At 39.5% G+C, this 21,488-nt stretch overlaps 1 protein-coding gene across 6 annotated transcripts in view; it reads left to right on the top strand.

Annotated features, from left to right (window-relative positions):
- Positions 1 to 21,488, top strand: part of SPIDR (scaffold protein involved in DNA repair) — a 265,133-nt gene that overhangs the window by 83,948 nt on the left and 159,697 nt on the right. For all 6 annotated transcript variants that reach the window (XM_070477068.1, XM_070477067.1, XM_070477066.1 and 3 more), the window contains one exon: positions 11,485 to 11,735. In XM_070477068.1, the coding sequence (XP_070333169.1) occupies positions 11,485 to 11,735 (251 nt within the window). The remainder of the gene's footprint in view (positions 1 to 11,484; positions 11,736 to 21,488) is intronic.

Genomic DNA, 21,488 nt, shown 5'->3' with positions numbered 1-21,488 from the left:
ACCACCACTAGATTCATTGTACCCAGAATGATTTCTGATGCACAGCAGCATTCAGCTGATTTGTTAAAGGAATGAATTCCATTTTAGAGTTTTGAGTGGAAATGAAAGTGTCTTATAACTAAACTTGTTGGTTTATAAGCTGCCAATATTCTTCATTCCCATTAATTTTTAAGAGCTGTATTAGTTTTGGTCATTTTACTTGTCACAGCTGCCAGGGCATATCTTCTTTAGCATTTTAGCTGTTGCCCCCACCTTTTAACGTACGTAAAAACATTTAGTGGTTGTTATTAGATTCAAAAGCTCCTAAACAGACAGGACCTTTTACTTCTCTTATTATGTCCTTAAAATTCCTGTGACTGTTGTCACTTGTAGTGTGAGTTGAAGAAAGGGAGGCTGAATCAGGATAAACGTGGTGAACTTGGCGTGGCCTGGCCCTTGCTGATCTCCTCGGGCAGGTCTGGGCCGGCCAGTAATTGGGTGGGAGCCTCAGAGAGCAGAAACCAGTGCTTGGAGCCATGGGCCTGCCAGTTAGGGTGCAGCCGATAGCTGCCCCCACAGCAGGGCCCCGGGTGCACAGTGTGCTTCACTGACCCTGCTGGGCTGAGACCAGAGCGTGAGGCTTGTTTTTGCATAAAATACAGTAAAATGAGCTGTTTTTGTCCTGTAATTGGTTATCTCAAGGAGTGATTTTAGTTTAGTTATTACCTTTTGTTTGTTTTGCCAGCTGGGTAAGTAATTTAGCTTACAAAGGTGTCATTTAGAATTGAAGAGGTTATCATTTGTTACTGATATTCCACTGATGCTGTTGGTGCAACCTATCTATACATTTTAGAATTGAAAGCTGTAATTTCTGAAAGTTAGAGAGTTGTTTCATCTGGCTGATTGGTTTCACTTGTTTTACGGCAGCGTGTCTTAGTCTTACAGGTAGACGCTTGACTTCCTGACTCTGTTAGTGGACACGGTTTCTATCCAGGAGGACCCTGCATGTGTAGACATGGATTTAGATTGAGATTTGATATAGAAACTAGGATGCTTAGGTTCAGGGCTAGTTCTTTACTTATGAGAATCTTTCCTGAACATTTCATGCAGACATTTGTGGATAGGATTATAGGAGGTAACTTCAGCTTAAAGAATATCAGATGAATTACATAGAATGTTGTGTGAATTAATTTTTTAAATTAAAATTTTGTTATACTTATTTAAAAATCTATTTTAAATCAAAAATGTTGAATATCCACCTATTTAGAGAATTGAAGAATTTTTTTATTCCTGATTTTTCCACTGATTCCACAGCTCACATAAGTGTGTATGTATGCTTCCCATTTTGTCCCTGCTCTCGTCATCATGTATGCACTGCTGGATAACTGGCAGATTTTAAGTGTGAGACAGTGGAATCTTTTTTATCATTTTGGGTGCACGTGATTGCCGATTATCAAAGTAAGATGGAGTCATTGTGATTCCTATCATACCATCTGTAGGAGGTTGGTTGTCTGTGATGAGGCAGAAGTAATAAATGCACGTTGACTCGGTTCACGGAGCCCAGAAATTAGAGTGCTGCAGCCAGCTTGTCCTCACTCGTGTCCTCCCTGAGGATGTCTTCTGGGTTGGTGTCACTGGTGTCTTGAATCATTTCTTCTCCAGTGGCATCTTTGTCAAGGAGCTGAATTTCCGGTCTCCTGCTAGGTGGCTCTGTGTGTCTGTGCTCATCCTGTGGTCATCTAAAACTCCATGTGTTCCAAAGAACAGCTTCTCTCTCCATCCTCTGCTCTTGAATGTGTCCTCTATTTCAGTTGGTAGCACCACTGTCTTGACTGAAATTTGGCCTTGTGTAGTGCATTACTTGAACCGACTATCTGCAGTATTTTCATGAATGCTATTTGGTTATCGCACAGTTTTAGAATAATAATTATTAAAGTAGTAGGCTGTGAATGCATTTACACTTGCCAGTGTGCTGAATTTCAGCACATTAAAATTCTGTAGTAACTTAAGTTGCTGGACTTACCGGGTGACTCAGTGGTAAAGAATCCACCTGCTGATGTAGGAGACGTAAGAGACACGGGTTTGATCCCTGGGTTGGGAAGATCCCCTGGAGGAGGAAATGGCCACCCACACCAGTATTCTTGCCTGGGAAATCCCATGGACAGAGGAGCCTGGTGGGCTACAGACCATGGGGTCGCAAAGAGTCAGATGTGATTTAGTGACTAAACATCAACAAACTTAATTTGCTAGAGCATGTCTTCAGTGAGTTTGGGAATGGAAACAAATCTGAAGGCATAGAGCTTATCACTGACCCAGAGTAGTCCCTGGTACCAAGAAGCCACATGGAAAGTATGTGTGTGAATTTGCCCAAATTTATCATCATTCCAAGAAATAAATTTAGAACCTACTTCCCACTACTGATGGCTTGCTTGTTTTGTCTTTATGTGAAAGGACATTTGTGTTCTCTACACCCCCCAGTCTTGTCGCTTATGTTGTTATCTCTTGCCTCCCAGTGTGAACTCCACACTTGCATCTGTCAAGACTTGTCTGTGTATCTCGAATATCCCTGGTCCTTTCCTGCCTCATGTGCTTACTTTCGTCTTTTCTCATCTTTAAAATGCGAAGAATTCTTTGGTCCTTTGAGACCCAGTGTAGGTTTTGTCTCTTCCAGCGCATTTGCTGGTTTCTGATCAGCCAGAAACAGGGTCTCTATTCTCTGCTCATTTGGAACATCTCATGTGCTTACAATATCTCCTTTATTTGATTTCAGGTTTGTTATGGAACTGTATCTCATTAAATTTTCTCTCTTGTGTAACACCTTGCACATAGTATATCCTTAATTAGGTTGCTATTTCTTTAATAGAACACTTCCTGTACTTTGAGATATTTAGCAGATAGTTAATTTTTAGTTGCAAGTAACAAAAAGCAAATATAATTAGTTTAAGAGGAGAAGTAAAGGTTTTAGAACCATGCTAAGGAGAAGGCAATGGCAACCCACTCCAGTACTCTTGCCTGGAAAATCCTATGGGTGGAGGAGCCTGATAGGTTGCGGTCCATGAGGTCGTGAAGAGTCGGACACGACTGAGCGACTTCACTTTCACTTTTCACTTTCATGCATTGGAGAAGGAAATGGCAACCCACTCCAATGTTCTTGCCTGGAGAATCCCAGGGATGGGGGAGCCTGGTGGGCTGCCATCTATGGGGTCGCACAGAGTTGGACACGACTGAAGCGACTTAGCAGCAGCAGCAGCAGTGTACCTGAGATTGCTCAGGATATATTATTTCTGTAACTGAACTATAGACCTGAAGAAAGTAATTATATGTGAAAGTTTTCAGAGGGCTCCATTTGGTCATCTCTCCCAAGGAAGCTGGTGGAAGGCAGTCTCTCCATCTCCCTGTGTCTGTTGTCTTTTGCTCTGGCAGCCTAAGCAGACTCATCCAGAGGTTGGTGCTGAGAAGTGTTGTGCTGCTGTAGCAAATACCTTAAAGTGCAGAAGTGGCTTCAGAATTGGATGTGGGGAAAGGCTGGGAGAGTTTCGAGGTACATAGACACAAAAACAGACTGGTGTGAAGGGCCTGCTAAAGGTGATTCTGGTGAGACCTGAGAGAGAAGTGATACTGTTTTTATATATTTGGTTAAATAACGTCATTATATGAATTTCATCTGTTTCTTTTTATTTTCTTAATGTGGCTACTAGAAAGTTTTAAATTATATATCTTTCATTGGGCAGCACTGAAATAGAGCTACATGTATGAACATGAATAAATATTTTAAAAAAAGATAATGTTGATGGAAAAAGTAGGTCATTCAGAGCTATGTTCAGAGGATACCATTTAAAAATTTTATATAAAGTTTGAAAGCTCACAAAATAATACTCTATAGTATTTGTGTGTGTGGTAAAGAAAAATAAAAAGAGGATGTTGATGAAATGCCAAATTCAGGAGGGAGTTACCTCTAGGACAGAGGAAAACTAGAACATGAAGAGAGATGCAAGAATTTTCAACTGCCTTAAAAAAAAAAAAACTGAAGAAAAATTTGTACTGTGTTAATATTTGATGAAGGGTGATTAGGTAATGAACACAGGTATTTTTTACTTCTTAATGATTTTCTATGTGCTTAAATTATTTCATAATAAGTAGTCATATTATTTCATTCTTAAAATACTTCTGGAAGAATTTTTCCATTTAGCTAAGGAATGACAGAGCCAGTGAAGTGACTTGTGCAACTATGAAACAGTAAAATAGGGGACCTGTGATTCAAAACCAAGTCTTCTTTTGTTCCAAAACTCATAGCCCTCCTTTCTCATTAATCAGCTTCTACAGTAAAGATAAATTGTCCCCTGGAGCTTCTGAACCTGCAGACTCCTGTGAGCGGTCTTTGACTCTTTCCTTCTCTTCCTGTCCCGTGCACTGGCATCTCTGCATGCATACACAGGGACACACGGTGCATGCGCGCTCATGCACTCAGCATCCTTTGTGAGAGAATGTGAGTTCCTTACTGTCAGGCTGGGGCTAAGACAGTTGGGCTCTTGTGAGCTGCCATTTCTCGCTGTGACCGTGTGAGGAGAGTTCTTCCACATTCATCAGGATTTCAGCCTTTGGGGAGCAGTTCTAAAGGAAAATGTGCTGAAGTGCTGCTGCTTGCCATCTTTTCCCAAAGAAGTTTGTTATGGCTTTTGTTTCCTCTTAAAAATTGGACATGCCTACTTCATGTAGAATACATGGTGTCTTCTGCTGGCTAAGGCATTGTTTGTGTTTGATCGGCTGCTGATGACATTATTTGTTATGTTCCTCATTGTCATTTACAGAGATCCTCTTAGGGATGAAGAAAAAAACTTAAAAAAGAAAATAAATATAAAATTTAATACATTTATCAAATGCTTAAAACCTCAGTTGGCAAAGAATCTGTCTGCAGTATAGGAGACCTGAGTTTGATTCCTGAGTCGGGAAGATCCCCTGAAGAAGGAAGTGGCTACCCACTCCAGTATTCTTGCCTGGAGAATCCCATGGACAGAGGAGCCTGGTGGGCAACAATCCGTGGGGTTGCAAAAGTTGGACATGACTTAGAGGCTGAATGACGGTGAAATGCTTAATGTGTTAGATGTTATTTTTTCTCCAAATTGAAGATAAAGAAACAGGCATAGGAAAGTTAAGTAAATTGCTTAAGATAACCTGCGATTGAGGGCAGGGCTGAGCTTGAGATGGTGTTGGGTTCGTATCTGTGCAATCTCTTCCTTCTCAAATGAGTTCACTTTTCTGTTTCTTCTCACCCGAATACAGCTTAAATGTTGATGATATTCCCAAAGTTCCAGCCTGGACCTTCTCTTCTGTTACATGGTTTCTGTGGACCATCTTTCCCTTGAGCTGTCATATTTGAGTGCACAGTTTCTGTCCCTGTGGTTCCTGCACTTGGATCTCCATGTTGGATCTCTTTCTTTAAGCTCCAGGCCCGTCAAGCCGTGGCTGCCTCTTGGTCATTGTTACCTCAGCTGTTTCATAGGTGCTGCAGTATTAACATAGCAAAACCAAATTCAGTATTGGCAACAATCCTGTTCCAGATATATTCCCAGAATTCCCTTTCTTGATAAGTGTACTTCTCTTGTTGCCCAGACCACGTGCTTCGGGTTTCCTTTTATTCTGCCTTCACTTTCATTTCTGACATTTGGGAGTCCTCAAGTATTGTTACATTTTCTTCATTATTTTCTTTCCAGTCTGCTTCTGTCTCCTCCTGCTGCCTCTCACATCTTCATCTCTTGCTTTGATTATGGAGGAGACTTCTTGCTAGCTGCTGTCTCTACCTGCCCATGGTAGAGTCTGTTCTTCAGAATGTTGTCTGGGTGATCTCTCCACACCAGCATGCGCCTTGGCTTGCCCCTGGTAAAACTGCCCGTGGCTTGCCAGGGCCTCAGAGTAAAGCAGCATGCCCTGCTGTGGTCTGCTCGGCCTTCGACACCCCTCTCTTCTGCTTCTTGTAGATTACCCTGCATGTGCTCTGTTCTTTCTGGCCTCCTATTTGTGGTCGTGCTATTCCTAGTCCCCAAATGTACTTCCTTCTCTCTCTGCCTAATAACCTACAGTTAGCATTCAGCCTTAGGTAGCCAATCCTGATTCGAGTGGCATCTGTTTCCTTCTTCCCCTCCCCCTGTGCCCCAGCTGGCTCTGTTCTCTTACCTGTTCCTGTGCAGCCTGAACAACACTTCTGCTGCAGTACTTCCACCAGTTTGTTCTGTGACTATTTCATTTTGACCTCCCTGTATCCACAACAGTTGGAGTTTTTCACGTGAGTCCCTGGCACAGGCCACATGTAGCTGGTTATTTGTTGACCTTTTTCTAGGACAGTGGTTCTCAATCGGGGGACGCCTGGAGACTTTGACAGTCATGCTTGGAGGGGCAGTGCTCATTCCGCTAGTGGGTAGTGGCCAGAATGCTGCTAATCACCCTGCAGTGCACAGGACAGCCCCAACATTATCCAGGGTGAAAAGGCAGCAGTGCTGACCCGGAGCAGCCCTGCTCTAGCGGGAAGTGCACAACTTTAGAGTACTGAAGGAAAAGACATTCCAGAGCAAAAACATGGAATTAAATCAGGAGTTCTCAATAATATCCCAAAATTTCATGTCGAGAAACTTAGTTTTCAGCGTCCACTACTGTGGTTGTTTTTGTGGCCTGTTCTTAATGTTTACTCAGAAGCTGGGTCTGGCAGGGCAGGGTTGGGGGGAACATGTGCCCCTGATGAGCAGTCTGTAGTAACTGAATATTTTAGTAACACAGTACCCTTATGGCAGAAAGTGAAGAGGAACTAAAAAGCCTTTTGATGAAAGTGAAAGGAGCATGAAAAAGTTGGCTTAAAGCTCAACATTTGGAAAACTACGATCATGGCATCTGGTCCCATCACTTCATGGGAAATAGATGGGGAAACAGTGGAAGCAGTGTCAGACTTTATTTTTTTGGGCCTCAAAATCGCTGCAGATGGTGATTGTAGCCATGAAATTATAAAAGACGCTTATTCCTTGGAAGGAAAGTTATGACCAACCTAGATAGCATATTAAAAATGCAGAGACATTACTTTGCCAACAAAGGTCTGTCTGGTCAAGGTTATGGTTTTTCCAGTGGTCATGTATGGATGTGAGAGTTGGACTGTGAAGAAAGCTGAGCACTGAAAAATTGATGCTTTTGAACTGTGGTGTTGGAGAAGACTCTTGAGAGTCCCTTGGACTGCAGGGAGATCCAACCAGTCCATCCTAAAGGAGGTCAGTCCTGGGTGTTCATTGGAAGGACTGATGCTGAAGCTGAAACTCCAATACTTTGGCCACCTCACGCAAAGAGTTGACTCCTTCCTGAAGCTGGGAGGGATTGGGGGCAGGAGGAGAAGGGGACGACAGAGGATGAGATGGCTGGATGGCGTCACTGACTCGATGGACATGAGTTTGAGTAATCTCTGGGAGTTGGTGATGGACAGGGAGGCCTGGTGTGCTGTGATTCATGGGGTCGCAAAGAGTTGGACACGACTGAGCGACTGAACTGAACTGAACTGAAAGTGGGCACACAGTTGAGCCTGTGGAGAGGATTATGGGGTGAAGCTCTTCTTTTGACACTTTTTTCATTTACTTTTTCATATTTTAAACGGCACCTGATAACAGATGACTACCCAAACTTTTGAGATGTGGGAATAGGTGAAGTCCTTTTTAAGTTAAAAAGATTTTAACGATAAGATTCTCAAAAGGCCAAATGTGATAAATCTTTTGCCTTGTGTGTAGATTAGTAAATGATGAAAATTGTAATGCTAACCTACACACACACACACACCCACCCCAGTGCACATGCGCACACACATACCCACAAGTGATAACCTCATTGACGTGTGTCCATGTGCCTGCTACAGTGCCAGTGACACAGTCCAAGCTGACCATCAATAGGAAGGGCTCCTTGTGAGGGTCCCTGTAGCTACAGTATGAACTGATGGGGTACAGAACCCATTCAACTAAATGTACAGTTTACATTTAATGAGTTAAAAATTTAGTGTAGTGTTAAATTAGGAGCAGCTACTAATATACTGGAAAATTAGAATGTTGAAGGATAAATTGTTGCTGACATTAAAACAATGAGAGTAACTTGCTAAATCAGGTAATAGGAAAATATCTACCACATTTAAACGTTTTAGCACGTTTCTGGGCAAAGACAGAAAACATTACAAAAGAATTTTTTTGATTCTTCTCTCCAGGATTTGCCATTTATTTACTTATTTATTTATTGGCAGTACTGGGTTTTCACTGCTGTGCGAGCTTTTCTATAGTTGCAGCAAGGGAGCCTACTCTCTGGTTGAGATTCTCGGGCCTCTCACTGTGGTGCCTTCTCTTCAGAGCGCTGGCTCTCGGGTGTGTGGCCTTCAGCTCTGCAGCTGCCGGGCTGTAGAGCTCAGGCTCAGGAGCTGCGGTGCGTGACCTAGTTGCTCTGAGGCCTGTGGGACCTTTCTGGACCAGGGATCAACCCGTTTCTCCTGCACTGGAAGGCGGGTTCGTTGCTACTGAGCCACCAGGGAAGCCCCAGTTTTGGCTCTTGATGTGAAGTCCTGTTTTATAATCTGGTGCTCAAAACAAAAATTCTTACTTATTTGGTAGTTCAGAAATTTGAGTAGAAGAAAGTATAGGAAGTGTTAGGAAAAAGACTCAGTGACTCATTCTAACATAGTTCCTGTTTTTTGTTTTTTTTTAATTCCAAAGGTAAATATTTATTATGCTCTCAAGCATATTATTATTATATTATAATTATATTGTATTACATAACAGTTCTATCCACCATGCCCTGATGATATTTCCCTCAATTATCAAGATAGCACAAAAACACAAATTAATAGAACATTCTGAAAAACAAGACATTAAAAGGGTAATAAAGGCATAGGACCAGTTTCTTTTTTTTTGATGTGTGATGAAAAGAGGATTTTATTTTATTGCATTTATTTTTTAATTAATATATTTTAATTGGAGGATAATTACTTTATAGTGTTGTGATGGTTTTTGCCATACAATCACATGAATCAGTCACAGGTATACATGTGTGTCCCCCCCCGCCATCCTGAACCCATCTCCTTCCCTACCCCATCCCTCTGGGTTGTCCCAGAGTACCAGTTTTGGGTGCCCTGCTTCATGCATCAGACTTGCACTAGCCGACTGTTTTACATATGGCAATACGTATGTTGCACTGCTTTTCTCTCAAGTCATCCCACCCTCGCTTTCTCCTGCTGAGTTCAAAAGTCTGTTCTTTACATCTGTGTCTCCTTTGCTGCCCTGAATATATGATCATCAGTACCATCTTTCTAAATTCCATATATATATGTTAATATACATTATTTGTCTTTTTCTTTCTGACTTACTTCAGTCTGTATAATCGGCTCTAGGTTCATCCACCTCATTAGAACTGACTCAAATGCATTCCTTTTTATAGTGAGTAATATTCCATTGTGTATATGTATCACAGCTTCCTTATCCGTTTATCTGCTGATGGACATCTAGGTTGCTTACGTGTCCTGGCTATTGTACAGTGCTACAGTGAACATTGGGGTACATGTGTCTCTTTCAATTCTGGTTTCCTCAGGTGTATGCCCAGCAGTGGGATTGGTGGGTCATATGGTAGTTCTATTTCCAGTTTTTCTAAGAAATCTCCACACTGTTCTCCATAGTGTCTGTACCAGTTTGCCTTCCACCCAACAGTGTAAGAGGGCTCCCTTTTCTCCACACCTTCTCTAGCATTTATTGTTTGTAGACTTTTTGATGATGGCCATTCTGACCAGCATGAGGTGATACCTCATTGTGGTTTTGATTTGCATTTCTCTAATAACGAGTGATATCGAGCATCTTTTCATGTGTTTATTAGCCATCTGTCTGTCTTCTTTAGAGAAATATTTGTTTTGGTCTTTTGACCACTTTTTGATTGGGTTGTTAATTTTTCTGGTATTGAGCTGCATGAGCTATTTGTATATTTTGGAGATTAATTCTTTCCCAGTTGTTTTGTTTGCTATTATTTTCTCCCATTCTGAGAGTTGTCATTGCACCTTTCTTATAGTTACCTTTGTTGTGTAAAAGCTTTTAAATTTAATTAGGTCCCATTTGTTTATTTTTGTTTTTATTTCCATTACACTGGGAGGTGGATCATGGCAGATCTTGCTGTGGTTTATGTCCGAGAGTGTTCTGCCTGTTTTCCTCTAAGAGGTTTATAGTTTCTGGTCTTAGGTTTAGGTCTTTAATTCATTTTGAGTTTATTTTTTGTGTGTGGTTTTATGAAGTGTTCTAGTTTCATTCTTTTACATGTAGTTGACTGGTTTTCCCAGCCCCATGTTTTGAAGAGACTGTCTTTTCTCCATTGTATATTTTTGCCTTCTTTGTCAAAGATAAGGTGTCCATAGGTGCATGGATTTATCTCTGGATTTCCTATTTTGTTCCAGTGATCTAAATTTCTGTCCTTGTGCCAGAACCATACTATCCTGATGACTGTAGCTGTGTAGTATAGCCTAAAGTCAGGAAGATTGATTCCACCAGTTCCATTCCTCTTTCTAAATATTGCTTTGGCTATTTGGGGTCTTTTGTATTTCCATAAAAATTCTGAAATTATTTGTTCTAGTTCTGTGAAAAATACTATTGGTAGTTTGATAGGGATTGCATTGAATCTATAGATTGCTTTAGGTAGTATATTAATTTTTACTATATTGATTCTTCCAATTGAAGAACATGGTATATTTCTACATCTGTTTGTGTCATCTTTGATTTCTTTCATTAGTGTTTTATTCTGTATACTTGGTCTTTTGTTTCTTTAGGTAAATTTATTCCTGAATATTTTATTCTTTTCATTGCAATAGTGAATGGGATTGTTTCCTTAATTTCTCTTTCTGAGTTTTCATTGTTAGTATATAAGAATGCAAGTGATTTCTGTGTATTAATTTTATTAGCAATTTCAAACTTGCCTCTGGAAAATATTTCTTTGGAATTATATGGGAAAACTCAATTTTTCATCTTTATCCTTAGAGACTTCTTTGGTCAATTAAGTGGGTTACATCTGAAGAGGCAGTTTTAAAGAAAATTTGAGTTTTAACACATAGTAAATTACTATTATACCCCACATTAAAATTCAGAATCAAAAGATTACTTTTTTCCCAGTAGGTGTTAAAGGAGTAGTGGCATTCAGGTTTATGTTATTAGTTCAGTTTTTGAGACTGACAAATGTGTGGCACATTTCTTTTAGTTTATTGAAGGAAGATTGAAATGTTTGTACTGGGTTTGGTGGATTCTTTGAGATAGTGTCTGGCTTAGAATTGGTTTAATCTCTTCTTTGGGTATATGGCTTGCTTACTTTGGATTTTGTATCAAGAAAGAAGTTTAAGATACAGATATTATGTCTGCAAAGTTATTTCAATGAATATAATCATATGGGAGTAGAATAATAGGCATGGTATAAATATGGATTTGAATAAACAATTCTCCAAAGTTAATTGCATTTCTCTTAATTTTTTGTTTTCAGACAAATCCTACTGAGATTTTAGAGTATTCATCAGATAGTGAAGAAGATGATGGCTCTGAGAACATCTTGCTCATTGATTCAGAATCCTCTCACAAACATCACGTGGATTTTGGATCAGATGGAAGACAGGTTACAGAGAGACGAAAAAACCTGAGGGTAGAATCTACAGAAACCATTTTGCAGACACCCAAGAAACAGACAAAACTTCCCAAGACTCCAGAAAGTTCAGCAAAGAGGAAGAAGCTTTTAAGGTTAAATACTTTATAAAAGTTTTTTTTTTTCTTTTTCTTAAAAAATCCAAATACCTAAAATGTTAATTTAAAAATATCTATTTATGTGGGAAGGAAGATTTATAGAATAGAATTGTAATTCTGATGAGCAGTTATAGATTCATAGTTATAATTTATAGTTATAATTTCTGGAGATGATTTATGGATTTGTTCATCTAAGTTGAGCATCCACTGTTCAGTCATAACATAACTGTTTCAGTTCAGCTTATGTAACTCTTTTCCATAATGGAGATTGGTTGTTTGGGTTTATCAAATTTTATTTAGTAACCGTGTTCCAAGTGTTATCTTAGACAGTTAATACAAGTAAATGACTGTTCTTATTTTTGAGTGAGTTATGTCTAAAGAGGGAAGTAGAAATCAAGAGTATTGAGATTGCTTTTGTGATTGTAGTTGGCGAGAGCAAGGATTCACAGGCCTGAAACTGGCTGGTGTGTGTGTGAAGAACCATAGAACCTAAGCTACAGAGGGCCAGCAGGATGTGTGCAGGAGTGCAGTAGAGTGTTTGATCAGGCTTGATTGGGATCCAGTGTCTAAAAGAGATCCCAGAGAAAAAAGTGAGATGAGTTAGAGAATATTAGAGAAGACCCAGTAGAGACTGAGATGTTAAGAATAATCGCTGTCCATGTCCAGGGGTGGAAATGGGAGAAGGAGACCTGTTTTGAATAAAGGAGCAGGGGGGAGACTAGAAGGATGTGACCAATTCAGTGGGATGGATATAGTCTGGTGAGTTTATCGATGCTGTTCACTGTTATTGTTTTTTTTTTTTTTTGACATTAAGTAAGACAGAATGCCTCATGCCCAGAGTGAAGAAGTTATTAAATACCCTTAAATGAGAATAATGTCATAGTCTCTTGAGAAAACAGGAAAGGAATCTAAAGGGATTCGAATGTCCTTTGCTCGTGACTGAAGCAACTCTAGCAATATGCAAATAGTTGATTTCTTCTTGTGATTTCTAAGTGATAACTGAGAGATGTCTGTTTTGTGGTTATTCTTTCAGAGTTACTGTGTTGAAATACTAAGAGTGCGGTTGGTGTGATTAGGGCTGTCTGTCTTGGGCATCAGACTGGAAAACTTTCTGTTGGCACTAGGAGGAGCTTTACTGAACTTCCTGAAGGCCTATGGTTGCTGCCTGGAGCAGGTTTGCTAACCTGCTTGGAAGGAGGGGAAAGGTCACATGTTTCAGCTCATAGGCCGTTCTGTTTATAGCATCATGTTTTCAGTTGAGAAAATCTCTTAACTGGTTGTCTAGTAATGATGAAAGAAAGACTTGTTGAAGTGAACTTTTATGAAAATGCTGTGGATACAGACGTCTTGATAATCCTCACAGGGAAGGGTCACCAGCCGTTGTCACAGAAGTTCAGCCGGGGGTGGGGTGGGGTGGGGGACAGTCTGTGGAAAAGGAAACTGCTATGAGGAAAAAGGTGGGTGTAAGTTACAGGTTTCCATTATGTAGCACGAATAAAATATTTATAAATGCTATTAAAAGGATTTTTTTCTTTTTTTTTTAGCCTCATAAGGACTAGCTAGCAAGGATCAAGTTAAGTAGTTGGCATTTCAGGTCTGGAGCACATTGGCCCTCTCTCCTTGTGATTTGTCCAACAGGGACATATTCAGTCTCTTTGACCTTAATTCAGTCTCTTTGGGCCTTTTTCCTCATTTGTTTATTTTTTAAAAATTATTTATTTATTTATGGTTGTGCTGGGTCCTTGTTGCTTTACGTGGACTTTCTCTAGTTGTGTGGAGTGCGGGCTGCTCTTTGTTGTGGTGCACAGGCTTCTTGTTGCAGTGGCTTCTCTTGTTGTGGAGCACGGGCTCTAGGAGCACCGTCGTCAGTAGCTGCAGCTTGTGGGTGCTAGAGTGTGGGCACAGTAGTTGTGGCGCACAGGTTTAGTTGTTCCTTGGCATATGGAATCTTTCTGGACCAGGGATCGAACCCATGTCCCCTATGTTGGGAAGTGGGTTCTTATCCACTGAGCCACAAGGGAAGTCCTATTTTTATTTTTGTTGATTTATGGCACTGGAGGCATAACTAATGAAAGTCAATCTAACATTGCTTTGATATTTTAGTTAGGTTGTAAATAATAAGGCCATATTACCCCAGTCTTACGATCAGGTTTTGTTTTTTTTTTTTGCAGTGCTTGCTATATTTGATAGAAAGCAAAACTTGAAAATATTGTATAGTACATTTATTTAAATTATTTTCTCTTTACCTGATTTCTTCACTTGGTAGAGTGTATTAAAAGTATGTAGTGATTCTTTTTCTGGAAATTAGTTGAATGTTTTTGAATCTTTTTTTTTTTCACTTCACATTTTGTAGAAATGTTTAGCCTTGTTGAATTGATGCCAGTAAACTTTTCAGATATGGTACCAATCTATCTATTTTATATGAAAGATAATTGGACTGTCTTAACTTGCTTAGTGAATGTATGAGAGCCTCACCATAGACCCCACCCTGGCTCAGCAACACGCAATCAGTGGGGAACTTGTAACTCCCAACTACTCTGTGAGGAGCAGAGGATTTGGATCCAGTATGTAGCCCCTCAACTTTTAAAACTTTCACTGGAAGGACTAGCCCCCCAAACACCTAGCTCTTAAAGCCAAAGGGGCTTGTGTTTATGAGACCCACCAGACTCTCAGTTCAGTTGCTCAGTTGTGTTCGACTCTTTGCAACCCCATGGACTGCAGCACGCCAGGCTTCCCTGCCCATCACCAACTCCGGGAGCCTGCTCAAACTCATGTACATCCAGTCGGTCCTGCCACCAGCCTTTAGCAAACAGAGATATAGTTCTTAACAGACTTACCAGGACTCCCTGTGGCTATTCCTCTAGGGCTCAGCCCACAGTGAGCTGACAAAAACATCTCCCATTCTTTCTCCCAAAGAGGCTTATTTGCATATGATAAAAGCTGTTGCCTGAGGTTCAGTTCAGTTCAGTTGCTCAGTCATGTCCAACTCTTTGTGACCCCGTGGACTGCAGCAAGCCAGGCTTCCCTGTCCATCACCAGCTCCTGGAACTTGCTCAAGCACATGTCCATCGAGTCATTGATGCCATCCGACCATCTCATCCTCTGTCGTCCCCTTTTCCTCCTGCCTTCAGTCTTTCCCAGCATCAGGGTCTTTTCCAATGAGTCAGTTTTTCACATCAGTTGGCCAAAGTATTGGAGTTTCAGCTTCAGCATCAGTCCTTCCAATGAATGTTCAGGACTGATTTCCTTTAGGATGAACTGGTTGGATCTCCTTGCAGTCCAAGGAACTCTCAAGAGTCTTTCAACACCACAGTTCAAAAGCATCAATTCTTCGGTGCTCAGCTTTCTCTATAGTCCAACTCTCACATCCATACATGACTACTGGAAAAACCATAGCTTTGACTAGATGGACCTTTGTTGGCAAAGTAATGTCTGCCTTTTATTATGCTGTCTACCTATAAGACCTTCTAGAACTAACACCCAGAAAAGATGTCCTTTTCGTCATAGGGGACTGGAATGCAAAAGTAGGAAGTCAAGAAGTACCTGGAGTAACAGGCAGATTTGGCCTTGGAGTACAAAACGAAGTAGGGCAGAGGCTAGCAGTTTTGCCAAGAGAATGCACTGGCGATAGCAAAAACGCTCTTCCAACAACACAAGAGAAGATGATACACATGGGCATCACCAGATGGTCAATACCAAAATCAGATTGATTATATTCTTTGCTGCCAAAGATGGAGAAACTCTATATAGTCAGCAAAAGCAAGACCAGGAGCTGACTGTGGCCCAGATTATGAACTCCTTATTGCCAAATTCAGACTTGAAGAAAGTAAGGAAAACCACTAGACCATGCAGGTATGACCTAAATCAAATCCCTTATGATTATACAGTGGAAGTGACAAATAGATTTAAGGGATTAGATCTGATAGACTGAGTGCCTGAAGAACTATGGACGGAGGTTCATGACGTTGTACAGGAGGCAGTGATCAAGACCATCCCCAAGAAAAAGAAATGCAAAAAGGCAAAATGGTTGTCTGAGGAGGCCTTGCAAATAGCTGAGAAAAGAAGAGAAGTGAAAGGCAAAGGAGAAAAGGAAAGATATATCCATTTGAATGCAGAGTTCCAGAGAATAGTAAGGAGAGATAAGAAAGCCTTCCTCAGCTGTGGTACATATACACCATGGAATATTACTCAGCCATTAAAAAGAATTCATTTGAATCAGTTCTAATGAGATGGATGAAACTGGAGCCCATTATACAGAGCGAAGTAAGCCAGAAAGATAAAGACCATTACAGTATACTAACACATATATATGGACTTTAGAAAGATGGTAACGATAACCCTATATGCAAAACAGAAAAAGAGACTCAGATGTATAGAACAGACTTGTGGACTCTGGGAGAAGGTGAGGGTGGGATGTTTCAAGAGAACAGCATTGAAACATGTATATTATCTATGGTGAAACAGATCACCAGCCCAGGTTGGGTGCATGAGACAAGTGCTCGGGCCTGGTGCACTGGGAAGACCCAGAGGGATGGGGTGGAGAGGGAGGTGGGAGGGGGGACCGGGATGGGGAATACATGTAAATCCATGGCTAATTCATTTCAATGTATGACAAAAACTACTGTAATGATGTAAAGTAATTAGCCTCCAGCTAATAAAAATAAATGAAAAAAAAAAATAAAAACAACAACAAAAAAGAAAGCCTTCCTCAGTGAGCAATGCAAAGAAATAGAGGAAAACAATAAAATGGGAAAGACTAGAGATCTCTTCAAGAAAATTGGACATACCAAGGGAACATTTCATGCAAAGATGGGCACCATAAAGGACAGAAATGTTATGGACCTAACAGAAGAGGAAGATATTAAAAGGAGGTGGCAAGAATAAACAGAAGAGCTATACAAAAAAGAGATTTATGACCCAGATAACCACGATGGTGTGATCACTCACCTAGAGCCGGACATTCTGGACTGTGAAGTCAAGTGGGCCTTAGGAAGCATCACTATGGACAAAGCTATTGGAGGTGATGGAATTCCAGTTGAGCTATTTCAGATCCTAAAAGATGATGTTTGAGAATGCTGTACTCAATGTGGCAGCAAATTTGGAAAACTCAGCAGTGGCCACAGGACTGGAAAAAGTCAGTTTTCATTCCAGTCCCCAAAAAAGGCAATGCTCAAAGGCAAAGAATGCTCAAACTACCGCACAATTGCCTGAGGATCAGGTTCTAATTTATCACACATCTAGGCTGCTGACTGCCATTCTCCTTGGAGACCTGGGAGGCCAGCAGGTGCTATCTTCTCGCTCTCTCTCTACATTGCTGTGGGTTGATGATGTCTCCTAGAAGAGGCTTGTGCACATGTCTGGCATTTCAGCTTTTGTGACTGTCACCCAGAGGACATACCTTGATTGCCTATGTCTGATGGCTGGCAGGACTGGCATTTGTGGATTGAACAGGACAGTAGCAAATAAAGAAGCACTTCTTATCTGGCTATCCCCAAAGGGCTCAACACAGAGGAAGTGCATGGAAATGCCCAGCTCCCAGTATTTCCCTGACAGAAGTTTACTTGTGTACTTTAAAAGCTGTTGACTGAGATTCTGCCTTTGGGACACTGATAGGTCTTGGCACACTCTCAACTTCCAGGAACCACTGAGAAGAAAGAAGACATCTTGGATGTTCACAGAAGTTTGTGAGAACCAAGAACTCAGGACTGGCTGAACAATAAGGTTGTTCTCCTAAACACATAGAGTCAAGCAAAATGAAAAATAAGAGGAATACATTTAATAAAAGAAAACAATAGAAAACTCTGGAAACAGACCCTAGTGGCAGAGACATAAATGATTTGCCTGAAAAAGAGTTCAAAAATAATATTCCTAAGGATGCTCACTGAGGTCAGAAGAATAATGCAATAGCAAAGTGAAAATTTTAAGAGATAGAAGATATAAGAAAGTACCAAATAGAAGTCACAAAGCTGAAGAATGCAATAATTTCATTGGAAAACTGAGTGGAGGATTTCAGCAGCATTGTAGATCCAGTGGAAGAATGAATCTGTGAACTCAAAAACAGGACAGGAGAATTCATCCGAACAGAGAACCAAAAAGAGAGAGGAATGAAAAAGACTGAAGATACCTTCAGGGACTTGTAAGATACCATCAAGTGGGCCAGTATTTCATTGTAGGGGTCTCAGAAGGAGGAGAGAGAAGCAGGCAGAAAGTTCATTCAAAGAAGTAATGCCTGAAACTTACCTATGATGGGTAAAGAAACAGACATCTAGATCCAGGAAGTCTAGAAAATTCTTAGTAAGTTGAATCCAAACAGACCCATGTCAAAACATATAATGAAATTATCAAAAGTTAAGGTAGATCATCGTAAAAACAGCGAGAGAACATCAGTGCCTTATGTAAACCCAAGTAAAACTATGAGTAGATTTTTAGCACAGCATTGGCAAACAAGAAGTGTGTGGCATGATATATCCAGTGTGCTGAAAGGGGAAAAAATGCCAGCGTAGAATACTGTACCCAGCAAAGTTGTCCTTCAGAGTTGAACAAGAGATGAAGCAAAAAAGTTGAAGAAGTTCATCAATTACACTAATCTAGCCTTACAGTAAGTGCTAAGGGACGTCTTCAGACTGAAAAGAGGGATGGTAAAAGTAATGAGAAACATGTCAGAATAAATCTCACTGGTAAATGTAAATATATCATTACATTCAGAATATTCTAATTCTGTTGGTGAGTAAATCACTTCTAAAATATAGTATGAAAATTAAAACACAAAGATATTTAAAATGACTGTAACTACAGTGCTTTGTTAATGGATACATAAGATAAAAGCATGTAAATTGTACCATCAAAAACATAAAATGTCAGAGTGGGATAAAGTAAATGTATAGAATTCTAGAAAGCATTTGAACCTAAGTTGTTATCAGCTTCAAGTAGACTGCTTTAAATACCAGACGTATTATATAGCCTCATGGTAACCACAGAGTAAAAAACCTATAATAGATAATAAAGTTAAAGAGAAAGGAATAAAAACATACCATAGAGAAAAATCAACAAATTGAAATGAAAGGGACAAAGAGAAGACAAAAGGAACAAAGGGTTACAAAAACTGGAAAGCAGTGAACAAAATGGCGACAATAAATCCATATTTATCAGTAATTACTTTTGGTGTAAATGGACTAAATTCTCCAATGAAAAGACAAAGAGTAGCTGAATGGATTTTTTAAAGAAAAGTCCAACCAAATGCCGCTTGTAAGAAACTTCACCTTAAAGTAGAGAGAAACAGACTGAATGTGAAGGGATGAAAAAAAATATTCCATGAAAATGGAAACCTAAAGAAAGAGGGGTAGCTCTGCTTATATCATACTGTATAGGCTTTGAGCCAGGAACTATAGCAAGAGGCAAGGGAAATTATTTCATAATGATGAAGTCAACAATGTATGAACAACCTAACTTTACACCTCAAAGAATCATATAAAGAAGAACAACTTAGGCCCAAAGTTAGTAGAAAAAATAGTAAAAGTCAGTAGGGAAATATGTGATATAGATTGAAAAGACAGTTGAAAAGATTAGTGGAAATGATTAATGTTGTTTTGAAAAGCTAAACAAAATAGACACACACTTACCTAGATACAACAAAAACAGGAGAAAAGTCTCAAAACTGGAACTAAAAAGGGAGTCATTATAATTAATACCATATATATAGAAAGAATTATGATAGGTACTATAAACAATTATATACCAACAAATTGGACAACCTAGAAGAAATGGATAAATCCTGGAAACTTTCAACCTACCAAGACTGAATCAAGATAAAATTAAAAATTTGAACAGAGAAACTACTAGTGAGATTGAAAGACAGTGAGAGTTGCTCAGTCCTGTCTGACTCTTTCCAACCCCACCATCATTAGCCCGCCAGGCTCCTCTGTCCTTGGAATTTCCCAGGCAATATTGGAGTGGGTTGCTATTCCCTTCTCCAGGGGATCTTCCCTCCCTGGGGATTGAATCTGGGTCTCCTGCAATGCAGTCAGATTCTTTATCATCAATAATCAAAAACATCAACAACAAAGAAAAATCTAGGAACAGATGCCTTCACTATTTAATTCTGTCTCATAGTCAATGAAGAATTAATGCCAATATTTTTCAAACTCTTTCCAAGGGTAGAAAAGGAGGGAACAACTGCAAACTCATTTTATATAGCCCTGATATGGAAATCAGACAAGGACACCTGAAGAAAAGAAAATTATAGACCAATATCCCTAATGAACATGGACATAGAAATCCTTAATGAAAGTATTGGCAAATCAGGTTTAATAATATATTAAAAGGTTTATGCATGATGATCAATTGGGGTTAATTCTAGAGATTCAAGGATTGTTCACTCTTCACAAATCAGTCAACATGATATATCACATTAATAAGATAGACAAAAAAATCATATCATTTCAGTAGATGCAGAAAATGTTTTTAATCAACATCCATTTATGAAAAAAACCTCCAACAAACTGGGTGTTAAGAGAATGTACCTTAACACTGTAAAAACCACAGAGTGCAAACCACAGCAGACATCATACTTGGCAGCGAAAAGGTCAAAGCTTTTCCTCTAGTATCAAGGACAGCAAGGATGTTCATTCATTCCTGTCACTTTTATTTAACCCAGTACTAAAAGTCCTAGCCACAGTAATTAGGCAAGAAAGAGAAATAAAAGACATCTAAATATCAGAAGAATTAGAGCTTGTCTTATTTACAGATGACATGATACTCTACAGGAAAACCTAAAGACTCACTAAAAAAACTGTGAGAAGTAGCAAGTAAATTTAGTAAAGGAAACTAAATCAGTATAGGCCTACTTCATTTTTCTGTGCTTTGCTTCATTGTGTTTTGCAAATATTGTGTGTTTTTGTTTTACAGATTGAAAGTTTGTGGCAACCCTGTGTTTTTCTGCCATTTTTAGTAGCATTTTGAAATTAAGATATATACATTTTTTAAGACACAATGCTGTTATACATTTAATAGAGTACTGTATAGTGTAAACTTAATTTTTACATATATGAGGAAACCAAAGAGTTTCTTGTGATTTGCTTTATTATGGTAATAAATTCATTGTGTTGGTCTGGAACCAAGTCCCTAGTATCTCTGTGTACAAAAATCAGTTGCATTTCTGTATGCTAACCACAAACCTATCCAAAATAAAAATTAAGAAAGCAGTCCTATTTTATAGTTCCATAAAAAAGCATAAAATACTTGGGAATAAATTTAACCAAGGAGGTAAAAAAAAAATACACTTAAAATTATGACATTGATGAATGAAATTGAGGAAGACAAAAATAAATGGAAAGTTATTCTGTGCTCATGGATTGAAAGAATTAATATGGTTAAAATGTCCATACTACCCAGAGCTATCTACAGATCCAGTGCAACCCCTATCAAAATTGCAATCCTAAACTTTATGTGGATCCACAAAGACCCCAAATAGCCAAAGCAATCTTGAGAAAGATGAGCAAAGTTAGAGGCATCACACTTCCAGATTTCAAACCGTATTACAGAGTGGTAGTGGAGCATGATGGAGAGTCCAGAAGTAAACCTGTGCACATGTGGTCAATTAACTCATAACTGTGGAGCCACAAATATACTATGGATAGAGGTTAGTCTTTTCAATAGTGTTGGGAAATTTCTACAGCCACATACAAAAGAATGAAACTGAACCCCTTTCTTACACCACTCATTAGAACAACTCAGGTGTTAGACTTAAGCAGA

This window comes from Odocoileus virginianus, chromosome 15 (genome assembly GCF_023699985.2).
Source record: "Odocoileus virginianus isolate 20LAN1187 ecotype Illinois chromosome 15, Ovbor_1.2, whole genome shotgun sequence".
Lineage (NCBI taxonomy): Eukaryota > Metazoa > Chordata > Mammalia > Artiodactyla > Cervidae > Odocoileus > Odocoileus virginianus.
Note: the sequence above shows the minus strand (reverse complement) of the source record. Positions and strands in the feature narration are given on the sequence as shown.